Raw genomic sequence first — 26098 nt, 5'->3', positions numbered from 1 at the left:
TTGTATTCTTTATAGCATTTATCATTGCCTGGATCACTACCTATTTTTACCTTTTTGAATATTGTCTGTTTCCACTAAAATAAAATATCAACCACAAGAGGGCAAAGAGTTTTGGTTTTGGCCACGTTTTGGATGACTGGTGCCCGGACTAGTACCTGGCTGAGGGTAGGTGCACCGCAAGTACGGGTTGAGTAAGTGAGGAACAATTTTTCATGTTTTTTTCTCACTTAGGTGGTGATAGGTTGTGGCGAGCTGACGGGCAAGGCCATTGGCCAAACTGTGGGCTGTGTGCTGGTGAGGGGAGGGCCTTCTAGCCCAGGGCCTGGCCGACGTGAACGCTCCGGATGGCCGCCTGGGCCAGCTGTGGTCCCCAGCACGCGAGAAAGGACAGAAATACAGGGAGCAATAGAAATGAGTTTTTATTTGTAAAAAGTTACAAAATGATATTGTACAAAAATAAAGTCTGTAGAGAACTTTGGTTGTATAACACAAACGACTGAGACAGATCAGAGAAGTCAGAACTTCCAAAGAAGTGCACTCCTTACCGGATCAGATGGTAATCGCAATGATATAGAAAAAAATCACAAACTTTACCCTTGTGTGGATTTGGTGGAGTGATTCGCTTCAGTTAAAACTTGCCTGTGATGTGTAAGTGATGCTGGGAACAAGTTATCAACATCTGCTGTATCCTAGAGCCCCCGTGAGCAGGGACTCTCCATGGGAATCGGGGGGCTGAGGCTGACACCTGGGGTCGCCAGCCACCAAATCTGCCAGGATTCTCTGACCCGGACAGATGACCCTGGGGCTGCGTCAAATTGTGCTTCACGAATGACCAGACAGGTGGGTCTGTCATTGCTTTAAGCAGGCTGCTCTTCTGCGAGTTCCCCATGGTGGCCACAGGATGGAGGGCTGGGGGGGGGGGGGTTCTTTCCCTTTATTTCCAAGTTGTGCAAGGGAGCAGAAAAGACAGGGACAGAATGATGGCCAGCTTGGGGCTTAGGGGAAGGGATGTCTGGTAAATGCTGCCTCTTGGCTACTTTGCAAAATTAACATGATTATTTGAGGGAGGCCAGTAGGTCATTTCATTGCTAAATCTGTCATACTTTAGGGCTAATGGCCACTCGGGTAGTGATAGATGATTTCCTTGATAAAGATCCCTTTATGAGACACGCAACAAACTCTAACATAGGGCCCAGTGCATCGTGCGGGGCTCAGCTGCCAGGCAAACCCGGCTCCGGGGCTCATGTGAGCGGCTGGTTCCCATCCTACGCCCCCTCCCCTCCAGAGGCTGTCAGCACACAGGTAGGAGGACACTGTGCCTATGAGCCTTGCTGTGTGGATGTGGCTGGGCCAGACACGTGTTCCTCGTCCTCCCTTCTGGGCCACCTTCTTCTGACAGGGACGGCCACTGTGGCCCCAAGGTGACAGCCAAGGGGCTTTTATGGCAACCAGGTAGATCCCATTTCTGGAAGGCCGGCAACGTGCTCCTTGGCTGCCCTGGGCACGAGCATGTTTCCCTAGAAGGCGGTGGGTGGATGGAAGGATGGAGGAAAAGTCTCCACAAGTCAGGGCAGAACCGTGGCTACCTGTTAGGATTTTTAGTTTACTTTTAGGTCAACACTGAATCCAGGACTACCTACTAAAAGGGATGTAACCCCTCATACATACGGTAATGCATATCATAGATAGATACATGTGGGAGGGAGTGAGAGCTACATACAACAGGAAGGGGGGCGTGAGGCACATCTGCTCAGCCATGGGGCAGTGAGGAAGTAAAACCAGTGCCAGCGGGCTCCCCAAGGGGGCCTGTTAGAAGCGCTCCTTCTGACACGTTCCATTTTTCAAGAATAAAAATAGGAAAGAAGCTGAAATCGGGGAGATTAAGGAGGGCTTTTAAAAAAGGTAAAGTAAGTGATTTTTGCCTAGCGAGAAACTTTTTAATACTTTGAAAAGCATGGACCCTTGTTCCCAATTAAAATTTCCTTTGTCACCTTTCTTTGCATTTTTGCGAGCACATGTACTTTGGCACCTTTGAAAAGAAACTTTAATAAATAAGGGAAAAAAGAGCAACTCATTAGTGAATGGTAATAAATAACAATAACTTAAATCTCAATAAATATCTTCTCTATATTTCTGTATCTGAAACAGATGCATTGCATCGAGTAGCTTCTCTGGTCACTGGTGACCACGCATAAACGGAGCTGGGGGTATGTAACATCTGTCTCTCTGTAAACCGACAGGCCCGGCGGGTCCCCCTGCCCCGGGGCAGCTGGGGGCCTTCCCCACTCGATCTCCTGCAAGAATGCTGCCGAAAACCACAACTGGTTTCCTGTTTCCAAGGACACAAAGGAAATACCTTCAGGTTTGTTTTTAGTCTTGAGGACCAACTTTTGGGTTCCCAGCCAACTTCTTCCCACCCCACGCACCATGTTCAAAATCCATCACCGACCGTCCACAAAAACTGCTGGCTGTAGCAAACCTCGGGCCTCAACGTTCAAATTCAAAGGTAACGATCTCTTGTGTCTTTGCTTTTTTGTTTTGTTTTTGTTTTTCTTCCTCCTCTCCGGGGTATGTCTCCGCTGAGTGACAGAAAAATAAACCTTTCTTGCTTTCAGCAGTGAAACGTCACAAGGAACGACCCCAGGATTCCCGTTTCCTGGGTGTCTCCAGACAAGGGAAAAGAAACCACAGGAGATACACTGGTTTGGTTTCAAGTGCATCCGCCACTGCGCCCGCGCCGGGCCACGGTGGGCTTGTCGGGTGGGAGGAAACACCCACCCGGGGACACCAGCCCTGAGCTTCTGGTGACATGGGCTGCCGGCCGGGAGGGTCCAGGTGGCTGTTTCCACTCCCGTCCGCTTCTCCGTAGCTGGATCTCCCTCTACCAGGCTCCCCCAACGGCTGCCTTCCTCCTCCTCCTCCTCCTCCTTCCTCCTCCTCCTCCTCTGCCTCCTTGGTCCTCATCTTTCATTCGGGGCAAACATTTCCTGGGAACCTTGGTCCCTTTCTTTGCACTGTAGCAGGAATGCAATACACAGCAGTCTCTGGAGCCGGAGTCAGATACATCCACACCTTTTAGCGGAATGCTTTCTTAGAATATGGTAAACCAGGTTGTCATCTAAAAACGACAGGTCGTCATCGTAGGCGATGGGTCTGCAGCAAGCCTGCCCTGCTTTGTCACTCGCCAGCCTTCTACTTTTGGATAAGTTTTTTAATATTTTGTCGTACATGGTCTCGGCCGCGTCGCAGGAGCCGCTGCAGTACCTAAAAATCAGTTCCTCCTTGGTTTCGTAGCCCAAGCCCAGGTCAGTGACGTTTAAATGTATCGCAGTCAAGACACAACCCCGGTTTCTGCCCCTCGGGCCTCGCCGCCCCTTCCCCCTGGAATGTTCCGGGCCGGCGGCCGCGGCCTGACGATTCCGCTCCCGTCTCGCTGGCACGGCCATTTGTTTCTCGGGTGACCTTTTCAGCCTTCTGATGGTGGCCTGAATAAAATCCATGACGTCATCAAACTGATCAGAATAGTCCTCCGGCACGTTTGCTGTTCAAGGAGAAAACAGACAAGGTCACATGAGGCGACCGGATGGTCTCGAGCAGTTTCTCTATCCAAGTGCCTCCGAAGGTCAGCCTAGGGGGGACCCCCAGCCACCCCAGCGGCCGGCCAGGCCCAGTGCGCGCCCTCCCCCCGAGCACAGAGGCTACAAGGCACCCAAGGCTCCACAGAAGGAAAAGGATCCAATTCAAAGAGGAGGCCAGCACGGCGGTGACACGCTTCCCTGCGGAACACAAACCCTCAGCAGCGCGTCTCTCGTTTGTCACATCGGGCATTTGTTACAAGCCTGTGCTGCGGTCGCTGGGAGCAGGCTGGGCCTTGAAGGCCTCGTCCTGGCCCAGACTACGAGCTAGTAGTGGCTCCTCCTCTCAGATGGAGGGGCCCGGGAAGGGGCTGGGATGCTCACTGAAATGCAGGTTCCTGGCCTACCCTCTGGGGGAGGCACGGGGAGGCGCCAGGGAATCTCCATTTTCCGTGAAGTCTGGGGTAGGTGGCCCGCGGACCATAGTTTGAGAAACCCTGTCTTAGAGGGTGAGAAAGGGATTATCTGAGGGCGGGAAGTCTTCCAACATTGCTGCTTTCACCCGGAATAACGAGTACTCTTCCCTGGAAACTTTCCCCCTCTCGACACCTCTGGGCAGCTGGGTGGGAAGACAATCATTTTGATAAAAGAAATGAAAAGCTCATGACTTCATCTGTATGTTAAAAGTTCCTTAAAAGCTTCCTGAAAACAGCCTACTTTTCACTAACAGAGAGACTACCACTTCCGTGGAACAGAATGACTTAAAAAAAAATGGCAATACTGGAAGAAGACATTTAAACGTATCAGCAGTAAATGGAAGGAGACGCTGTTCGTGGAGCGAGGCCAGCCTCTGCTGCGGGCTGCCACACGACCCCTGGGACCTTTGCTTGCACACGGGACAACAGATGGGCACTTTAGGGAGATCACACAGAGGAATAAGGGGGCGTTGCTTCTCAGATGTTTGAGAACCTTGGGTTAGGGCATGAATTCCCAATCTCTTGGGGTTTCCGGCTCTGTTGCAGCATTTGCTTTGGCTGATCGAGTAAGAGGTGAGCAACTATTTGAACAATTTAATACATTTCTAAAAGGAGAAAGTCATTCAAACCCCTCATTATTAGGTCCTAGGTCTTTTATGCTTCCCTTTACCAATTTCAGGTAATTTAGCAAGTTTAGGGGTGTATGTGGCTTAGACAAAGATACCTCAAATAGTTGTGGGCAAGAGTGAATGTATTTTGCCAAGACTATGGTAAAGCAGAGAAGGATTCCTCTGTGCCTAACCCATGTGACATTGTTTTGTCGTGGGCTGATTGTTAAAACAAAGGTCAGGTATCCTGTTGCGTAAAACAAAATCCAACTTAACAATATCTATTGATCAAGCGAAAGGTCTATTGATCGACCCTGATCTTTCGGTGTAGATTATATAGAATATATATAATATAGGATACATAGCAATGAAAAGAGTGGAGATTGTGTGGGCTCCCCAGAACACCTCGTGGTCTGAGATCTCGGATTTGGTGCTGGACAGGTCTGGTGTCTGGATGTCACGAAGCTGCTCCCACCCTGGTCTGAGCCCCAGCACCTCTGTCTGGGTTACCTCTGAGCTCCTTACCCTCTTTCAGTCTATTTTTCACTCAGCAGCGGGAGCGATACTCTTTAAACTATAAATGCAAGTCATGTCCTTCTCTGCTCCAGAGCCAAAGTCCACCCTGGCCTAAGGCCCCACCTGACCTAGCCACCCCTTCTCGTCCAACCTTTGTTACGTCTGACCTTCTCTTCTACTTTTCTTTCTTCTTCTTTTTTTAATTTTTTTTAAATATTTTTATTTATTTATTCATGAGAGACAGAGAGAGAGAGAGAGAGAGGCAGAGACACAGGCAGAGGGAGAAGCAGGCTCCATGCAGGGAGCCCGATGCGGGGCTCGATCCCGGGACCCCGGGATCACAGCCTGGGCCAAAGGCAGATGCTGAACCGCTGAGCCACCCAGGTGCCCCTGCTTCTCTTTTCCCTTACTGTCTCTCCTCCAGCTTTCCTGGCCTCCTTACCATTTCTCACACACACACAGTTTCTCAACCTTAGCCTGACTGACATTTTGGGCAGGGTCATTCTTTGCTGTGGGAGGCTGTCCTCCTGCATTGCACGATGTGGCATCCCTGGCTGGGAGACACCAGGAGTATCCCCTGACCCTTTTCTAGCTGTTGCCACATAGCCCTGGGGGGCAAAGTCACCTGGGTTGAGAACCACATATCAGACACAAGCAGGAACTCAGCCTTTGGGGCTGGCTGTTCCCTCTCTGCATGTAACACTGTTCCTGCACGGCACCCAGTCGCCCCTCACTCCTACATCCCCTTCAAGTCTTTACTCAAATGCTCCCTCCACCAAGTCCCATCCTGACCTCCCTGTTGAAAATGTAATGTGTCCCCAAGCCTACGTCCAGACCCCCTGCCTCCCTTCCCCGCCCCCCACCATAACACTATTTTCCCAAACACTGTGCAACTTATTTCTTATGTTTTTTATTTATTGTCTGTCTTCTCTGATAGTAAGTCACCTCCAGGAGGCAGGGACCTTCGCTTGGCTCGTTCACCAGCGGATCCAAGGGCCTAAAATAGGGTCTGATCCCTGGAAGCCCTCCATGATTTTTGAATGAAATATGGCACTTTGAAAGGGGAGAAGAAGGAGTCTTCAGTGTTTCAAGGGGACACTTGGGTTAGGTTGGCAACCACACCGTAATGAAATAAACGGCTCCAGGGTAATAGCCCACGTCCTGCAGGAGGCGGCCATGCCCTGAGTGCCACCTCATGTCACACCTGAGAGTGAAATATTCACCTGCAGACACACTTTCCCCATCGGCTTCAGGCAGCACTGACCTGCTCTCTCTCACTGTCCGCCTCACTTGGAGTCTGGGAAGGGGAGGCGGGGGTCGCTTCCCTCAGGGGAACCCAAGTGGGAGGGAACTGAGTTACTCACCTCCTCCGAACCAACCCCAACCGCTTTCTAACTGGACTTCCTTAAGAAGTTTCCTTTCCTTCTTAAAACACAAAGACCTTTAAATCACTTTGGTTTATTTTGAGGAATGAGCTGTTTGTGCTATTTGTGATTTTTTTTCAGTAAGAAGCTCTGAAGAGGAAATTAGGTGTGCTCGGTTTCAAAAAACTGAAATTGGAACTTCTAAAATATATATATATATATATATATTTAATTGAAATACAGAAAATGTCTCCATGTTCCCCCAAAGACCCTTTGTTTTACAAGAGGACTCACTTGAGGCCCCCCACCCCCCTACACACCTTCTATTCAAGAATTCCTGAATAGATCAGTCACTTAAGAACCTGGGGACATAGAGAGTTAAAACCGATTCAGAATCAACTGAAGATTAATCAGAAATGAGGATGAAACATTACTATAATCTTAACAAACTCACGGGAAAACATTGGAGTTGTAAAAGTTTAACTAACACTGGTTTAGAGACTCATTAATTTATGCAACAGTAAACTACGTACTTTTATATTACTGGAATTATAACAACAATTTGAATCAGCATATATAATGTTCTTATTTATTGCCTGACCCTTTCAAAGTTCCCAAAAAGCCTTTTCCCTCCTTTTTATGACATTTTGACTGAATGGCTTTTTGTCCATTGGTTTTCCTTGCCAGATAAAAGAGCACCTTGTTAAATTGGAATTTCAGATAAATTGCAAATAAATGTTTAGTATAAGCCGTCCTAAATAATGCTTGTGACATACTTATACTTTCTTACAAGAACGTTTAGTTCCTTAGTTTTAAATTCCAGTTGGCTTTTTTAGGGTGCTGAGCGTAGCAGTGTGAATGCACCACCCACTTATGCTTTTGGGTAAGGTGGTGAACAGATTATTAATCCTGAATTAAAAGGCTTACAGGAACCTGCGAAGCAGTCAATAAATGCTCAATGTTAAACCGAAGGGTATAGCTAATAAGAACTTTTCCTTTGATGGGAAAATCCCCCTCGTGCCTGATTGTTAATATGGAAATATTTACTGAAGCCTGGGTTTCAGGCCGTAGGCAATTCTTATTGAGCCCAAGGGTCTTTCTTTTTTCCCCCTTCCCTTTTTCATTTCTTCTCCTTCTTGAAAAATAGAGCAAAAAATAAATATTTATTTTGCAAGTTTTACATGGACATGAATTTTGGAAACCAGAAAAGGGTAACATTATATTTTCCAAACCACAGAGCAAATAGGCCTGTCTCTTCTAACTAAATTCCTAATTCCAGGCCTTTTGATGCTGACCGAGTTCACTTATAGAGAGGCGCCTTAATTTATCAACATGAGGCATTTCGGGGGCATGGGGAGCCATATGCTTCTCTGTGCCTGTCCTTAGAAATTCTGCAGAGGCCTCGAACCCCGCGCCCTGGCAAGCCCGCAGCTGGCCGTATCTTCCAAGAATTCACAGAGCTGAAGGGAAAGAAGGGGGGCGGTTAGGGTTTGGATTAGTTCCCTAAATTAAAACTTAATGGCATATCACTTTCTTCTTCATCCTATAAAGAGCTTGGCAGGATGTCAGCCATACAAACAGGCCTCGTTAGTACTAACTTTGATAGTAAAACACTTGCAAACCACAGAAGAGGAGCATCATTTTTAAAAAATAGGTCAAACACTTGCTCATTTCCCAGACTCACTTGGAGGATATGTCTCAGCAAAGCATATCCATCTAAAAGCTAAAGTTCTTGAAAAATCAAAATGCTCAGATGCATTTAAGTGATCCTTCAGTATGCAACCAAATATTTTGGCATTATTCTCTTTAAAATATTTTAACTTTGATGTGTCCTCTGTATAAACAGCGTTATTTAAACAAATGAAACCTTGTACCGGGGGAATATTTCTGGGAACAAACCGTTCACAGCAGAGACCTTGCCCCTCCCTCGATTATGGGCAAAGACAGTAAAGTCACCTCAGGAACAAAGGACGGGGATATTGACTAGTTTGTAAAGGTAATTGAGTTTTTATAGGAACACTGGTAAGGACTCCGAGTACTCCTTGTAACAGCCTAACGAAGAAGGACCGAATTCAAAATTCTTAGTGAAGCTGGCTTTCAGTGGACCACTCTCCTAAATGTTAGATTTCTCTTAAAAGCAGTAGTTTAACTATATTCTAATCAAAGGGGTCATTTTATATTCGTATCAGGTTGTCCCCGTCGTCCTCGCCTCGCCTTCGGCCTGTCTCCAGCCCACCGGCCCAAAGGGGAGGCAGCGCAGGGTTGTCTGTAAAGCAGTGAGAAGAGCGCAAGTGGGCTCTGAGGACGGAGGGAAGGTCTCTGAGGCTCTGAGGGCTCCAGAAAAGAGGGGGCTGGGTCCTAGCACCCACACTACCCCCTCTTAGAGGAGTCGTCTCCCAGGTCAGTCAGCCTCCAGGAGGCAGGGGCCCCAGAGAAGGGGCCCGACTATCTCTTGCTCGGCGGAGGGCCAGCCTCTGGACTCCCCTGGAAGGCAGCCAGCTGCTCTGCACTAGGAGGGCAGCGGTTAAAACACGGAGGACCCTGGCTGAGCGCCTGATTAAGCCAAGGCCACACAGGTGACAGGAGCATCTGGAACCGGTGCCCAGATGGCCTGAGTCCGGGGTGGGCTAGACCCTGGTGGGGCTGGGGTGTAAGGCCTCGGAAAGCCATGCCCGGGGCCGCTGAGGTGCTGGGCAGCCCATCCTCACAGGTAGAGCCTCCTGGAAAAGGCTGTTCACAGACAGGAGGCGAGGGAGAGATGTCCTGGGGGTGGGAAGATCGGATCTGATATTCTTTACCCACCTGGACCCCTGGTAAAGTACCAAGTGCTCGGTAGACCAAGCACGTATATGACAAACAGAGTCTCTAGCTATCTATCCACGCACACATAGGCACACATATATGTGTGCGTACACATGCGCACACGCACGTCTGCATGAACAGAATCAGCCTGCATGGTTGAGAGAACTGCTCAAGAAATTCCCAACTCCTGTCAGTCTTTGGAACACATTACTTTCAAGTTTCAATGAGATCCGAACATGATTTGTTTTCACTGACGCTGAAGTATTATAAGAGCTACTTTAAAACTTTCCATGTTACAAAATTTCATCATTCTATATTTAAAATAACAGCTTCTGTGATGCACTTAAAAATACTACCGATATAAAGGTGGGACAGATGCCTCCTTTCATACAACATGAACTTTAAAGCCCGACGACATCCCTGCAAGGCTCGGAGGGGGTGGGGGGCTGCATACTATCTTGACGTCACAGCTTGGGAAACGGAGGCTCAGGGAAGATTAAAAAAAAAAAAAAGCCACATGACTCACAAATGTGGATTCGGTTGGTTTAAAGTTCAACCTTGTTCTAGGGCTTCCTGCCACCTCTTTATTTTTAAGTACCAAAAAAAAAAAAAAAAAAAAAAAAGCTACTACCATGTAGCTTTTTAAGTCTCGAGGCACGTGGTAATTTACTCTGAACAAGTCCAAGATCTGCTGATTTCACCAGATCCAGGGAGAAATCCACTTTCTCTTGGAAAATTCAGGATGAACTGAGTCACATGAAGTAGATTCTCCAATCAGGCTGCCAAGGCCCACAGAATACAGTAACTTGTCTCTGAAAAGGGAAAAGCCAGGCCTTCCAGCGGCATCTCCCATGCCCTGGTTCTTGCGTGTCGCTCTAAGGCAGATCTGGCGATTTCCCAGTTAAAACCGGAAAACCAGCAGCCAAGGGCGGTGGCAGGTTCAGACAGAGAGGCCCCATCTCCGGAAGCTCCTCAAACTCACTCTGGCACCAAGTGATGAGGCTGTCGCCGCAGAGCTAGCGAGAACACAGCCCCAAGTTCCAGGCTGGGGCCAGTCCCTGACCAGTCTCGCGACCTTGGGGGGTCACTCAGCCCTCCTGCGGTCAACCAGCCGTTCTCTGGGGCTCTCCCCAGTGCTAAGGCCCTAAAGGGCAGCCAGCCTCCGTCTTGGGGGGGGGGAGTGCTGCCGGACGTTTGTTTGCAGTCATCTCTGTCAGGGTGTGGCCCCCCTCTGACAGGTGCCCCAGCAGCATTCTGCCCAGGGCCCCGCGAAGCCCCACGGAAGGGTATTTTAGGGTCTAGCAGTTCTCACCCTCTTCAGTTTACCTCCTGGCTCGGCGCGTTGGTGACATTTGAAATAATCACCACTAAGTGTCTCTCAACCCCTCTTCTTCCTCTGCCCTATGCAGGAGAGGGGAAATGATGTGCAGAAAGGGCACCTAGGTCCCAGGAGGCGGCGCCCCTACACCGCAGTCTTCACCTATAAAGGAAGGGATGGGGCCGATGACCTCTGAGGGACAAACTAAACCAACGTGCTATCAGCCTTCCGTCTCCATCATCTGAAAGTCCAATCCTAACCTTGCCATTTTCTTACAATTTCTGTTTTATCCATTTCTGGTTTTGCTGCTTCAAGCATGTGTGGGTCGTACCTACAAGGCTAGACTCACCCACTGCCACTGCTACCAAATGACTCCAGCCTGCCCCGCAAGCTGTTGATGTTTGTTCTTGACCTTCAGTGACCTCTGAAATGTGTGGTGTTATTCCATGAGAACGTTCCAGTGAAACTATGAAAAATTCTACAGTTTTCTCATCTGCCATGATTTATACGTTAATTTTGCCACTTCTTTGAATTAATCAAAACTAAAAAGCCTGTAGGTCACTGAGCACCAGGCTGCGGACGCACGTCACATTAGGTAATGATTATCCCTGCTTTTCTATTTTAGAGGATCCACCCCGACCCAGCGTTAGATAGACCATCCTAGTCACTGGGTGCTGTTGGGTTAACTTCAAGAGGGGTCTATGGCATCTATTTCCCTAAAAATAATCACCAGTTGAGGCAATTTACTAAGTCACTGTGACCATTGCCAGAGCTACCAGTGCATTCTCTTCATGACCAGTGGTTTGTTGACAGTAAGGCATGACATGGGTTTATTTGAAAAGCCTTTGCGTTATAAAAGCGCCAGTGTTTTGTTGTTTCAAAAAAGCATTTCTGGATCCTCTCAAGGCAGAAGAAAAAGACCAACTACAACGCAAACCATTTCAGAATACAGAAAAAAGGAGCCTTGGGTCTACTTTTAAAAGCCACTTTGCTCATCAAAATGCCATTTTATTTACCGTCTCCACCTACTTTGACCAACGTCACACGTGAGAATTAGTTATACTATCTTGGATTTTCATCCTACAACTTCAGAAAACTTGTCGTGAGGGTAATGGAAATTATTCCATGAATACAAATAGCCAAAAAGTCCCCACTCAGGAAGAGACAGACAGTATATTCATTTCGCCATTCGGGTTCTGATTGCCCTGCTCTGATTTCCACCTATGTGGTCCGCGCTTTCATTATCCTTATGTTAATAATTTCACAGTGATACAGCCTGGCTCCCCCGGAGGGAAATTGCCCATTCTCCTGCTTTTAAGTCACAAACACACCCACCAGGGTGTCCATTTGTTAACTAATCCGTGAACACCTGCTGTGAGCTAAAAGCACTCCACAGCCTGCAGGAAACACCCCACGCTAACGAGCACGCCGGGAGCTCACGCGCAGGGAGCCCGCTGCTGCCTCCTTAAACACCTTAGGGAAGGGTGAGCGAGGTACCCGTAAAACCAAGCACACAAAAAGCCACTTGGGAAGCTAGTCCCTTGCGGTGTTTTCAGAGGCGGGTGGTTTCTGAGGGGAAACTCCAAAGGGACCCGGCAGCAAAGGAACCTTGGCTTGGCCTTCCCACCGCCCGAGGCCGGGGCGCCAGAGGGCCCTGGGGTTCTGCGCCCTACTCCCCTCAGCCTTCGGGCCGCCTGAGCAGCTGGCCACGAGGACTGCCTGCCCCGGGGGGGGGGGGGGGTGAGAGGAGAATAGAGCAGGTCAAAGTGCTCCCTATCCCTGGAGGCCTTGTGATGGGCTCCTGGGCCCACGTGAGGAGGGGCTCCCCACGCCCCATGCCAGTGAAGGACTCGGCTGGCACCTCAGGGTTCAGGGAGCCGCTCCCGCATGGCTCCCAGCCGACTGCACCCCCCCCCCCCCGCGCCCCAACAGCTGACTTCCCCCTCTGGCCCTCTGCAGAGCCGGCTGCCCTTCGTCCAGGCCCGCTCGGCCGCCTGACCCTGTGAAGTCCCCATTTCCCCTCCAAGTGGGGCGAGTCCCGCGTTGCCCACAGTGGAAGGAGGTTCTCGGCTCCGCGCCCCAGGGCATCGGCCGGTGGCACCTGGAGCCTCCGCGGTGGTCTGCGGTGTGGCCCCGACAGCCACGTCTACACCGCGGGCGGCCCTGAGAGCCTGGAGGAGAGGGCCTCTGCTCTCGGTCTGGCCTGCGGGCAGGGGAGCAGGCCTGGGAGCTGGGGCTGCCTCCCCTGTGCTCTCTAGGGACCCCCCACGTTAGCCCCCACACGTGGGCCAGCTGCGCGCCCAGCGATGCTGCTCTTCTGTCCTCGATGGTGCGGGTCGGTGTCTGCAAACTGAGGCGCCTGAGAACTTCCTGCGCGCGGTTTCAGAGCGGTCGCTTCCACACGTGCTCCTGGGGACACTGGTCGGGCCGCGAACACGCCGGCGGCCCCGCTGACATCAGCCTTGCGGCCCACGGGCCTGCTGGGCTCCGTGCACACCTGCTGTCCCGGGCTGGCGGCGCCTGCAGGTGCCACGGGGACAAGCCGGGCGGGGTGGCTCCTGACTGGAGGCCGCGTCATCGTGAACTTAGCATTCCCAGGGCGTTTACCTGAGTCTCACCACACGGACGTGGTCACGCAAGTCCAGATGGATCGGAGTGTGCAAAACAGCAGCTGAGACATCCCACAGTTTTCAAAACGGTCTATGCCATGGTGAGCAAGGGCTTGGGAGCCGGTCTACAGGAAGGTAAAGAGGCAGCGGATCAAAGGCCACGTGTGGCTCCTGATTACGGGAGACCCGCTACCGGGGCTGTTACTGCCACAGCTGGGGGCCTGCGTGCGGTCACCTACTGGAGAGCGGTACTGTCGGGCTTCCTGGGCCCGAGAATTCAGCTGTGGCCACATCAGGTCGCATCCTTGCTGTTGGAAGGTACGCGCCGAAGTATTTGGTGCTACGTTTGCAACTAATTCTCAAGTGGTTCAGGGAAAATAAATGAAGCAAGATGCAAACAGGAGGTCAGTCTCGGTAAAGGACACATGGGTGTTCGCTGTACCATGACCTATGTTCTGTGAAGTCCCACGCGAATCAACCAAGATATACTGAAGTGGGTGGCTCTGTATTTCAGTCTGGCCAGATACTCATGGCGAGGCCCCGGGCTTTATCTGTCTGTCCATCTACGCATCCATCTATTCCTCACGTGACCAGGACCCAGAGGTGTGATGGTTGTCACGGATGTACATTAACATGTGTCTTTGAACTGGAAATGAAGTTATGTCTTTTCGGACCAAAAAGTTAATTTATCTGGGTGGATTCGTTTGATAGTTTTCCCATGAATTGAGTAAGCTAAACCTGCAGCTCTAAGATTTCACCAAAAATATGTCTGGAGCACACATACAGTTCCCTTTCGGGCTGGAGGTTACATCCGGTACAACTATTACACTTCTGATTAAAAAAAATTTAGGTATCCTCTTAGAAGCACATAACAGATTGTCAACATTCTTTCTTGCAGGTTTGCAGACAAAAAACTTTTAAGACTTTTAAAACCATGCCTTTCCACCTCTATCACCTTATTAAAGTCATGCAAAAAGTGGGTTTTGTGTCTCCTGAGCTAACTGGTAGATTCCCAGTGTGACCCAGGTCTGTCTGTGCAAATCCACTCCTCTGCACACTGTGGACACTCGTGCAGTCACCCAGGGTTTCCCATGTAAATGCCCCCTTTCCCGGGGCAGAGCGGGACTGATCTGAGCACAAGTACCTCCCAGAAGGCCTCCCAAATGCTGTCAGCCTACCAAACATGCAGGCAGGCCTCACCTTGTCCCCAAAAGTTAGGGAGCCCCCTGTCACTGCACAGGCATCAGCGGTATAGGCGTCCGTACAGAAATTCACGTTTCCCTCCTTAAAAGCTTCTGGTCTGGGCTTCAAAGCAGCCATTAATAATATAACCTAGGTCCACGGCCACCCAGATGGGAATGAAAATAGGGCTTAGGGGACGCCTAGAGGGTGCAGTGGGTTACATGTCCAACTCTTGATTTCGGCTCAGGCCACGATCTCCGGGTCCTGAGATCAAGCTCAGTGGGGAGTCTGCTTGAGATTCTCTCTCTCCCTCTGTCTCTCCTGCTGGTGCTCTCTAAAATAAATAAATCTTTTTTTGTTGTTGTTGTTTTTAAAAAGGGTTTAAAGAAAATTAAATATTCCCTACTTCTATTAGTTTGCTCTTTTGATTTCCTTGAAAAATCTGTGTTTCAAGGTTAGTGAATGTATTTTTAGCAAGCCAATGTTTGTGTTTGCTTAATCTACTAATATGGGAGCACAGTCTGTGTAAAGCCAAGAAGCCCTACTGGCTTTGAGAACAGAAGCCTGAGGCCTGAACTCTGGTTTCGCCACTTACTAGATGTGTGACCTTGGGCAATTCTCTAGGACCCATTTCTTCATCCATAAAACGGGGAGAAAGGTATCTCCTCCTGTCCAGTAGAGCTCAAACTTATTCAATTTTCTGACAAGATATAGAACTTATTTGTTAAAAACTGAGTCAACCATGTGGATAGCCAAGAGGTGCTATGACGCTAATTTTAATATTCAGTCCGTATTTGTAGTTATTCACGTCCTTGAGGATTAATAGGTTGATTGAACTGTGCCTCTGCCTAGAAACGTTTTAAAAATGAGGACCCAATCCTTCAAAATGAAAAACATGCCTATGCCACAGATTCCGCCCCTGAGCAGCCTGCGTACCTGAGTAACTCTTGCAGCAAGACAGCTTTGCTGCAGGATCCCACTCACAGCCACCTGCCTGCTTGAGACGCTCCAGTGGCGCCCCACTGCCATCAAAAAACAGCAAACCCGTCTTGTCCTGGATTTTTACAGCATCTCATAATCTGGGTATCACCTACGGAGATATCCTAAATTTCACACCACTTCCGCCACCTGTTCTCAGCACTTGGCGACCGGTCTGGCCTCCTCCTTGTATTCACCACCTGCCCCTTCCCCATATCATGGTCATAAATTTGCCCATGCTTCTCCTTAGTCTGGAATGTGCCTTTCCCCCCTTCCCTTCCCTTCCTAATACCCATCTTTCAAGTACCAGCTCAAATCCTCGCTCCTCCCTGAATCCTTTCCTGCTATGATCTCCAAATCCCAGTGACCTCATTGCTGGGAATTCTTACCATGACCTCAGCTAATGTAAGCCCCTTGGTAGACATATCTGTCTAACAATCCGCCCACCCACCCATCTGACTCTCCACACTTTATAACTAGACCATAAGCTGTTTTAGTTCGCAATTTTGTCTTTCTGATGGCACGCAGCACCTACTGCATGAAAGATATTTAATACTTGCTTCTTAATGAGTTCAAGTGATTAATTAAAGACTAAGGGTTTTAATTGAATGAAGGTGCTATGGACTGTTAAGTGCTAAAGGAACAAGGATGAAAGGGATGTTGGGGGGAGGAAAGGCCAGAGAGCTTTGATTTTTATATCAGTGAAAGCAGAATCTTTTAAGCATAATTCTTAGGCTGTTGGATCAGCAGCAGGTCCTAAGACCGGCCAATCCAAATTAAGCCTGAAATAGATTTCCCTAAACAGCAACAGTTTGATATTGGTCTCCAGACTGGGGCCAGAGTAAGATGTCGGTCTCAGACCTCAAGTGAGGAACCCATGCCTCCTGAAAGGGTCTGACATGCAATTTATTGATTTTAAGAGTGTCATCCCAAGGGGCACAGCTCCTGTCCAGCTTCGGTGCTTTATTATAGCACCGCTCATTGACACAGTCGGTAAAGCAAGAAGAAGCAATACGTAGATAGTGCTGAGTCATTCCAAATTCTATATCCCGTAACATTAGATTTGAAAGCTTAACATTTAACCAGCTTCTAGAAGCTTCCTTTGCTGGATAACAACGGGCTGAACATTTACTAGAGTTCACTGAAAGTGTTTTGCTGGGTTTCTGGAACATCTTCAGTTAAATTAAGCATCTTAAATATCCAGCAGGGATCACTTAAAGCAGAAATACTCAATACAGGTGGTCTCCAGCCCACACGTAAGGGTCCACCTGCCGTGGCTCCCTTCTCCTCAGTGGGAGAACAGGGTCTCCCTGACGTGTCCATGGGAAGCTGGTGGTAAAATTCCACAGGAACTAACTATGTGGGCTCAAGAAAAGGGGGGAGGGAGGGAGTGTGAAACCTGGGAAGAGCCAGGGGGAGCAGAATCCCAGGTGAGGCCAGCCTGATAAAGTGCAGACCAGATGACAGACTTCATGGCCTGCAACGGCCTCCCTGTGGAGGCCTGCATTTCTTTCACTGTCCATACTATATTGTGCTGCTCCGAATTCCACCATGTAGAGCTACGTCTTGGCAGAGGCTGAAGTGAAAGCGTGAGGTGGGAGGAGGCTCTCATCGGGCCGTGGGAAGGAGGAAGATGGCCACTAACAGCTGTAGTACTTGCTTCTGGGCCATGGGCTTTACACAGCATTATCTCATTTAGCCCTCGCAGCAACCCCAGGAGACAGTTGTAAGAGTGTCCCAATTTTCCAGACGAGGAAACTGAGGTTTGAGATATTAAGTAACAGCTGGTCATGTGCCAAGGATGGGATCCAAACCCCTAGTCTGATCTGATGCTGTGAAGTACAACTCTTGTTTGGGGGGGGGGCTCCCTGATTTCTTGCTCTTTGCCTTCTTTCTGCAACTTATGGGATCTGGCACCCTGGTAAGAGGCTCTAGCCTCATAATATTGTGACTCACATTTCAGTTATATTACGGTTTATGCCTAGATTTGTGTGGGTCGGCCCGGGAACTGGATGGCTTGATTTAGAAGATTGTTTCCAAAGGAAATTTCATAACTTGCTACCAAACTGGTGGAATATAATCCCATCGTATTACAATATATTGTGTATTACCTGTAATTATAATTTAACAATGCTCAATCTTTCTTCGGGTTGGCCCCTAGTCACCCAAGAAGGCTGCCTTCCTAGCCCAAGGCTATTCACATTTGGTTTTGGTTTACGGTGCCACCGAATTGTACCACATCGTGCATCTACCAGATAGTGTGTTCCGTGCAGGCAGAGACTTTTGCCTGTTTTGTGCACCAAGGATTCCCCAGCACCTAGGACAGAGCCGGGCACACAGAGGCACACATGAACTGTTTGTTGAATGAATACATGCTTTTAGATCACAAATTTTAAAACTACATGTACTTTGTGCTTTTGCTCATGACACACATTTAGGGGTGTCATACACGGCCAGCATCTGGCATGGGACTTCGATGAACCAACCTTTGATAAATTCAGACAACCTCGTGCAACAGGGTTTTAGTGGCTAGTTGAAGACCTTCCTCCCAAATAAAGCGTTTTCCCTCGAGGTAGCAAAACCAGATGCTCTGCTCTGTGTTCGGTGGTCTGGGGACGCCCTGGTCTCAGTTTCAGCCCACCTGCCTCCTGCCAAGGTGGAAGTCTTGCACTCTGCACAAGCTGCTTTACCATGAGGAGCAGAAAAGATTAACTTTCAGCTCTATAATGCTATGATATCTGCTAATTTCACCTTCTAGATTCCTCCTGCCTGCCCTAATCACGCTTTGGAGAAGTCGCCGACAAAAAGCAAAATAAAAGAACAGAGATAGCTCAAGGGAAAAGGGTGCCCTTGGATGCCCTCACAGGGAAAACCACAAGTCCTTGAGTTTAGACAAGTTCATAGCTGCCACAGGAGGCAACCACAGCCCATTTATTTTATAGCCAACCTGTAGGCAAGCAAGTGGCCAGTTTCGCCTTTTCTTTGGGTCGGTTCGGAATAGAATTCTGGCCGTTTCATTTACACGGGAAGCAGCACAACACACTCAATGTCAAGGGTGAGGGTGGGCAGTCTGGCCCCCTTTGAACAGCCAGGAGTGGTTAAGGTCGTAGGAGAGCGCCTTTACTCAATCACTAAGTCACAAGCATTTGAAAAGCAGAGGGACTATTTTCAAATGAAACTAGTGACTGATGTTTTTCTACATAAGCCTTAACCAGTTGCACGGTGTACAGTGCAAGATATAAATGTCAGCACTGTGACGGGAGCATGTGGACGCTGGTTGAGTGTTCAAAGTCTGCACACTGTCATTATGCTGCCTTCCTGCACCGACAGCTTGCTACCGAATTGAACATACCTGGAAAGAAGTCAACTTGGCTTAGAATGCAGCTCAGTTTCTCTTTGGGAACGTTTCTGTTTCAAGTGTCCTTTAGGATCTATTGGGTCTTCCCATAGATAAAACAGAATTGGGTTTGTTCTGCTGGTTTAAATGTAAATAGAGTAGTAGGACTCTCGTCCATTGATGATTTAGCATCGGTTTTGGGAAAGGGAAGTAATGTCCCTTTGCCCACCTGTCCTTTGCACACCCCCACCCTGCCCTGATTAGTAGATTGATGCTATCTTGCTTGCTCTGTCACTGGTTGTATCTTACATGTGGCAGAGATTTTCTCAGGGTATTATCAAACAATAATCAAATGATTCAACCCTGACCACGCATTAGAGTTACCTGGGAACATCTAAATTTCCAAATGCCCAAGTCACACCCAAAACCAATTAAATCAGAATCTCTCAGGGTGAGGCCCAGCATCAGTATCCCATTAAATATCCGTGGCTGATTCCAGTGAGCAGGGGGTCTCTCCTGAGTTTTTTCCCAGAGGACAGTTAGGGCAGAACCATGAAGGGCATGGACGGAATCTCATAGCCACTGGTGTTTGGGAGAAGAAAGGCCTCCCCTTACTGCATGGTTGTAACTGTTCACTGAGTTCTAAAGTAAGTAAGTAACTTGTTCAAAGTCAGAATTAGTTAAAAGCAGAGCCAGGACCAGGGCACCTGAGTGGCTATCTGTTGAGCGTCTGTCTTTGGCTCAGTTCATGATCCTAGGGTTCAGGGATGGAGCTTCCCATTGGGCTCCTTGCTGAGTAGGGAGTCTGCTTCTCCTTCTTCCTCTGCCCCCCCCTCCCTTTGCTTGTGCTCTCTGTCTCAAATAAAAAATACAATCTTAAAAAAAAAAAAAGAAAAGAAAAAGAAAGTGGAGCCAGAACCAAGAGCCAGCATTAAATAAGCCTAGGTAGACAGGATACGAATATGCTAATTAAATTTCCATGAATTAATCAGCTTCATAATCAGGCACAGCGATATTTCTCCCGAACATCCTGGATAGAGATCTATTATCTAACACTGTGTCCCTCTTCCTCTGGCCTAGGCTGTTTGAGTGAATGAAAAGCCACTTAGCTCTCATGGCCACCATTCTGAAGACAATGACACTAAGGGGCATTTTAAATTTAAGTTTCTACTGGAGAAACATTTATATACACCAAGGTGGGAGTTAATGGCTGAAACCAAAGCCTTTAAAAATAAATTTATATAACTAATCGACAGAAACTCCTGGAGCGGTTACTTCCATTTCAAGGGATCAACCGTGTTCTTTTTCTAACTCTAAGTCACTCTTGAAGTCTTAAGTTGCCTTTAAAAAAATGCATTTCTCCTTCTTTCTTGGGACTTCTGGAAGATGACTTTATTGTTGTAATTAAGCATAAAATAAGCACATCACATTTCCCGCACTGTTTTTAGCTCAAGGCCACTAGGTTTGAGGGACTCTTGCATACAGCTGACTTGCTGGGCTGCTTCTGCTCTGCATACGACTTCAGTTTGTTTTAAGTGCAAAATAGCTAGAGGGATAACGGAAGCGGTTAAGACAGGGTGACATCCTGACTACAGCTCACTACTGCTTTATTTTGGGGTTGTGTCAAATTTTCTCTTGCTCCCTCTCTTACCTACATACTTCCCCAAAAACCTCTAACTTGTAGCACATGCACATACCTTGCTTTATGCAACAGATACATTTCTGAAGAGAGGTAGGCAAATCACATCAAACCTTAGTTGAGAGGCCCCAATAGAGTGCTACCTAACACATTTTTGAGAGGTAAATCACAAAATTTATTGGTTTACTTATTTATATGGTCTTATTATTTTATTTTTTTAAATATGGTGTTCTCTTAAGAGTCAGTATTACTGTCCTGTGTGGAGTGAACTCCAGTTTTTCCCCCCCTATCCCCTGGCTAGCACTATTTACCCTTAAGTCTTTCTAGAACCGGAACTTTTCTGAACAGCTTTGACACTGCCCAGATGCTTGTCCTGGAAATCGAGCCCCTTCTGTGTTTTCTCTGACTCTGGCTCGGGTTTGGAAAACCTCAGCCTCTCCCCTTCCAAGGGCAAGGGCAGTTTAGGATGGAAATGCAATGGTTTTCAGAATCCCAGCACAGCGAGGCACACCCAAGCAGATAAAGGGGTTTGGAAGCAGGAAAACAAGAAACAAGAAACAAAAAACAAAGCCGGGAATGCGCTGGGCGACGGGAAAGCGGAGACCGCGGGCGGGGGTGTGCGGTCCTGCGGCGGGGCGAGGGGTCCGCGGCCTCGGGCGCGGGTGCGTGCGGGCGGGGGTGCGCGGGGCCGCCGGCGGCCCCCGGCGCGGGGAGGGAACGGTTCTTACAGTCACTGCTCGGCGCGGAGGGCGCGCGGCGGCGGCCGAGGGAGCGGTCTTCGGCGGGCGCCTCGGGAGGCCTCTTACCGGCGGGCAGCGGGAGGGCGGACGCGGTGTGGAGCAGCACCAGGCAGACAGCCACGACATCCCATAACTTCATCTTAGAGTCCCGTCCGGCGGCGGCACCTGCACGGGCGGGGGACAGACCCGCGGACGCGCGTCAGGCCGGGGCGCGGGGCTCGGGGCGCGCGGGGCCCCCGCGGAGCCCGCCCCCGCCCCCGCCCCCGCCCCCGCCGCCTCCTGCGCGGCCCGCTGCGCCCCGGGGCGCGGCTAGCTCTCGGCCTCCAGCCTCCCGCCGCCCTCCTCTTCTGCCCCCCCGTCCCGGGGTCAGGTCTCGGGGGGCCGCTGCCCCCGCGGTGCCGGCCGACGCGACGACACGGGTCCTGGCGCGCCCCACTCCCGCAGCCGTCACCCCGCATCCTCCGCCCAGGGACCCCCCCACCCCCACCTTCCGGCGGCTTCCGGGGGTCCCGGGAGCCAGCCTTCCACCCGAGCAAGCGGTCAGCTTTTCATTTCTGGCATAAACGCAGGGACCCCTTGCCCGGGTCCCGATCCCGCCGTCGGCTGGCAGGGGCAGGGCTTGGGGGCACCCGCACCCCGCCCGCGCGCCTCATTCCTCCCACTCGTTTATAGGAGGGCTCTGTCGCGGCCCACCGGGCTGGTGGGGACTCGCGGCTTCGGGCCTGGGCGGGCACACCTGCACCACGTTACTTCCCAAAGCATCGGCTCGGATGAAAATACGACTTTCACCCCTTAAGGTCATGAACATTAATGTATGAAAGACGCGGGCGGGGGGGGGGGCATAAAGTAAGCGCTTTAGCATGTATTTTTGCATTTGTCTCGAAAATTTTAACCCTTCACGGTATGCACCCCAAGGCCCTCTAGCTTCCCCAAAGCCCCCCTTCCCCACCGCCCCGGGCCGAGAGTCTCGAGCTCCCCGCGTGCAGGAGGCTCGCACCCAGCCGCGGACGCTGCGGAGGCGCACGAGCAGGGGGGAGCCTGCAGCGCCAAAGGTGCGGAGCTGGGGCTCAGCGTTCTCGGCGAGGGGGTTCCATTGGGCTTCTCAGCCCTCAAAACCCCTAGAAAGGCGGACTACGGAATCGCATTGGGGGGCGGGCGAGAAAAAGGCGCTGTCAGCTCAGAGCCAAGCCCCACCCAGTTGGGGGGTGTGGAGGAGACCCGGGCACCTCGCGCGGTGGTGGGGCCCGGTGTCTTCCTAGTGCCAGGGTCCCAGTGTGCAAGGGAATTCTAGGCGGAAACTCCGAGATTCATGCAACTGACGATCCCCCCTCCCCCCCGCCCCCCACATGCGGTTCTAAGGGAAATCTCCTTGAACTTTTTCCACGGGAGAGAGTAACACAGTTTCCAGGTAAACGCAGCATCGTGCCCCGAGATCCCGGGCTTACCCGCCTCCCGTCCAGCGGCCCTGCCCCCATCTCCACCCAGGACTCCCGCCCAGATTGCCTCGCAGGCCACCCCGGGAAGCGTTTAATTCGGCCGCCGCCTCCCACCGCCGCGGAGACGAATGCATTTTCCATCCCTCGGGCGGCTGTTCGCTACGCAGCTGTGGGCCTCGGGGTGTTTGTAGGGAACTCCGGGCGCCCTGCGGCTCCGGGCAGCTCGCGCCGCGGCGGCTGGCTTACAAACCCGGGGGAGAGCCAAGGCTCTGGGTTCTGGCGCCCGAGCCCAGGCACCCCCGCACCCAGGCCGTGCAGAATGGACGCGCCGGCGGGGGCCGGGGGCACCCGAGGCCTCCCGCCGGCTCGCCCCGGGGCCAGCTCCAGGCTGCGCGCGAAATGGCTGGCGGCCCCGAGGCCGGGGAGCCGCGGGGTTAGGGCGCCAGTCCAAGTCGCGGTGCCCGCCGGCAGGAAGCGGCAGAGGCCCCAGACTGCCCTTCCGCCTTAAGAGGGGTTTTCCTTTTTTTTTTTTTTTTTTTCCTGCTTGGCCGACGCAGAGCTTTTTAAATTGGACGTGGAGATCCTCAATTAGAAGTGTGGAGAAGCTGGCAAAAGAGGTGAAACCGTGGAAGAGACTCCGCTTCGCGGGAGGAGGCTCCCGGCTCCGGTGCCCGCTGCAGCGCAGGCCGGGAAAGCGCCCCCCACCTCCCCGCGACGGGCAGGGCGCATCCCTCCCCCCGAGCCCCGCGGGGCCGGCCCCACTCGGAGCGGCTCTGTAGTCCCCGGCATTTGCAGGCGGGAGGGACAGGAGGGGGCTCGGGGCCGAGCACACACACAGGTCCCAGGAGGAGGCTTTTCTCAGAGCGCACCTGGGCCCCCCGCCCCCACCGCGCCGCTTCCCGGTTTGTCCCTTTATCGCTCTCTCAAAGCCCAGCCGCGGGACGTGTTTCTGCTGCAACCGGCCGCCTTGGCTCCGCGCGCGAACTGCTGGACGCGCTGCCACGTGCGGTAACCACGCTCTCCTCCCGAGGCCAGCTCCGCCAGGTGCCCCCGCTCGCGTTCTCGTGCCCCCCAGCCTGCTCCCCGCTCTGCGCCCGGGCCCCGCGCGCCCCGCAGAAAGGAGCGCGTCGCGGGCGCGGGCACCTGGTGGTCCCCAGGCCCGCGGCGCAAAGGGCGCCCCGGGGAGCCGGTGCCCGCAGGAGCCGCGGCTCGCGGCGGGGCGCTTCTGGGTTCCCAGCACCAGGGGGCACCAGAAACCGCCCGAGTCCCTTAGCGCCCCCGCGAATGAGAGGCTGCGTCGTCATTCGAAGTCTAAGATCCGAGAACAAGCACCCCCGCCCCGTGCCCCTGCCACAGTCCTCCCCACATCCAAGTTGCCCCCCGGAACTTCCGGAGGCGCTCACCAGCCTTCCAGCTTTCTGGGCTCCCACCCTCCATCCTCTCTCCCCAGCTTTCCCCTTCCCACCTCACCTGATCTGGTTTCTCGGTAACCTGCTTTTAGACTGCCCCCTCCCCCCAGGTCCCCCGCGTCACCTCGACAGCTTCCCCCGGGGTGAGCGCCCCCGCACCTTCCTCTGTCTCGCAGGCTGGGAGGTTTGTTTGGGCTTTGCCTTCAGGATCCAGGTCTCAGGGAGAGACACGGGAGGCGGGGGATGGGGGGGGGGGCGTAACTCGGGGGTAGGGGGTAGGGACAGAGGTGGCTGAAAGATGTCTTTTTTCTTAAGCGTGCCTCGTGTCGTAGCCTGGCGGAGGACTGATTTTACCCAGACTGTTGGGCCCAAGACCGGGGGAAAGAAGGAGAATGAGGGACGTTTGCTGCATGCAGTTCTGGGGAGAAATCTCCCTGATAAGGGGCCCGAGGCCAGATTCCAGGTCCGAGGGACCCGAACCCCTGTGCGCGAGTGCACTGGGGACGCCGCGGGCTCCCTGGACACCTGACACTTGTAGAAAAGGCGCCACGGTCCCCCCCCCCACCCCCCGCCCCAAAGCGAATGTGAGGGCGAGGGTTGGTCCTGGCCGGCGGCAGCCCAGCGGCCCCCACTGAGGGCTTTGCAGGAAGAGGTACGTGCGGGAAGTTGGAAGCTGCATTTCTTTTTCGGGATACTTAAATGTATATTCAAAGTGCTGTGGAAGAGTCTAGTAGCTCTAGCACATGGGCGGCAGGGCCGGAAGAGTCGTGTTTGTCCCCGCCAATGAGCAAAAATGTTGGGAGCACGGGGTTGGGCAGCCTCCCCCCGCCCCCCCCCCCAGCCGGGGCGCGCACTTCGGCTCCGCGGGCGGGTTTGCCACCCGCCAACCCGCCAACCTAGGGAGGCGCCCGCGGGGCTGGGGGTTCCGGTGCGAGTCCGCTCCCCTCCCCAACGAGGGTTCACTTCCAGCGGGTGGGGCTGGTAAACCGAACCGCGGCGCAGTCAGCCCAGAGGTGGTGCGAGGTAGTGGTGGGGGGTGGCACCGGGGAGGTGGCACAGAGTGACAGGAGAAAAGAGGTCATTAAAGCAATCACTTCGGTGGCCTCGCGCGGACACCGAGGAGTTTCAAGGAGCCATTGGAGGCGGAGACCCACGTCCCGGACGGTTCGGGCGGCCCCTCTCCTAACCTCGACGGGCATGGCTAGTCGGGGTTGCGGGCGTTAGGGAAGTGCAAGCAACCGGGTCCTGAAATGGGCGAGGAATGTAGCTTTGCAGGACGGCGCCCGGAGGAGGGGAGCCCACTATTTTTAGGTTCTCAGCACCTTTGCAGCACTCCCTCCCGGGGTGTGCGCCTCCCCTCGGAGGACAGACGCAAACAGGCTCCAGAGTAAGTTACACAGCCCGCAATCCTACGTCGGCAGCTGCACGTCCAGCTGGTCGCGGTGGGTTCAAAGACGACCCCAAACCCACACCGCCCCGGGCCTTGACGGAAGAGCGCCCCGCCGAGCCGGGGAGGGAAAGTGACCCTCTGGGACATTCCGGGGTCTGTAGGCGTCGGAGCGCCAGAGATGTGTGCCCACGTGGAAGGGCGCCCGGCGTCCCCGCAGGGCCAGCCCCTCTCCGTCCAACTCCTCTGTCTCCTCTCTGCCCCCCGGCGCCTCGGTCCCATCTAGTCTTTCCTCCTTCCGACTCCCCGGCCGCGCGGGGGTCCAGCCGCGCCCCCTCCGCCCCGCGCGCCCCGCAGCCCGCCCGCCCGCGACCCCGGCGCCATCCGCCCCCTTCCGCCCCGGGCCGCTCTCCCACTTACCTCGGATCCGGTCTCCGCAGACCCCCAGCTGGACATTAACTCCAGGAGCCCCGAGTCCCAGCCAGGAGCCCCATCCGGGCCGAGGGCAGGAGCGCAGAGCCCCGCCCAACAGGTCAGGGGCACGAGTTCGCAATCCTGGGGCAGCGAGGGCGCGCGGGAGGCGGTGGCCAAGACTCCCGCCGCCGCCGCCTCGAGGAGGGCGAGGGACGCCGACAGCTCCCCCGCCGATGCCCTGCACCCCCGAAAGCGAGGTCCGGGCAGCCGCCGCTGCCTTGGGTGGGGGGGTGACACGGCCGCGCGCG

The 26098-nt window shown here is 52.5% G+C and overlaps 1 protein-coding gene across 3 annotated transcripts; it reads right to left on the bottom strand.

Annotated features, from left to right (window-relative positions):
• Window positions 1–402: 402 nt before the first annotated feature.
• GDNF (glial cell derived neurotrophic factor) lies at window positions 403–26098 on the bottom strand. Of its 3 annotated transcripts, none has more exons than XM_077896174.1 (3): window positions 25797–26098; window positions 21211–21309; window positions 403–3541 (listed from the first exon to the last, which is right to left on the bottom strand). In XM_077896174.1, the coding sequence occupies exons 2-3, from the start codon at window positions 21281–21283 to the stop codon at window positions 3057–3059; spliced, it is 558 nt and encodes a 185-aa protein (XP_077752300.1). In that variant the 5' UTR covers window positions 21284–21309; window positions 25797–26098; the 3' UTR covers window positions 403–3056. The 3 variants fall into 3 exon arrangements, with proteins under 3 accessions (XP_077752300.1, XP_077752299.1, XP_077752298.1); XM_077896173.1 differs by having other exon boundaries at window positions 21133–21309; window positions 25797–26097; XM_077896172.1 differs by lacking the exon at window positions 25797–26098 and adding an exon at window positions 21632–21950 and having other exon boundaries at window positions 21133–21309.

The sequence above is a fragment of the Canis aureus genome, chromosome 4 (genome assembly GCF_053574225.1).
Source record: "Canis aureus isolate CA01 chromosome 4, VMU_Caureus_v.1.0, whole genome shotgun sequence".
In the NCBI taxonomy this organism is placed as follows: Eukaryota; Metazoa; Chordata; class Mammalia; order Carnivora; family Canidae; genus Canis; species Canis aureus.
Note: the sequence above shows the minus strand (reverse complement) of the source record. Positions and strands in the feature narration are given on the sequence as shown.

Excerpts from the sequence above, each read along its gene's own strand:
- GDNF (XM_077896173.1), bottom strand. The coding sequence starts at position 21,283 with ATGAAGTTATGGGATGTCGTGGCTGTCTGCCTGGTGCTGCTCCACACC. Across the intron at positions 3,542-21,132 it reads CTCCGCGCCGAGCAGTGACT|CAAACGTGCCGGAGGACTAT; the intron begins GTAAGAACCGTT and ends CTCCTTGAACAG.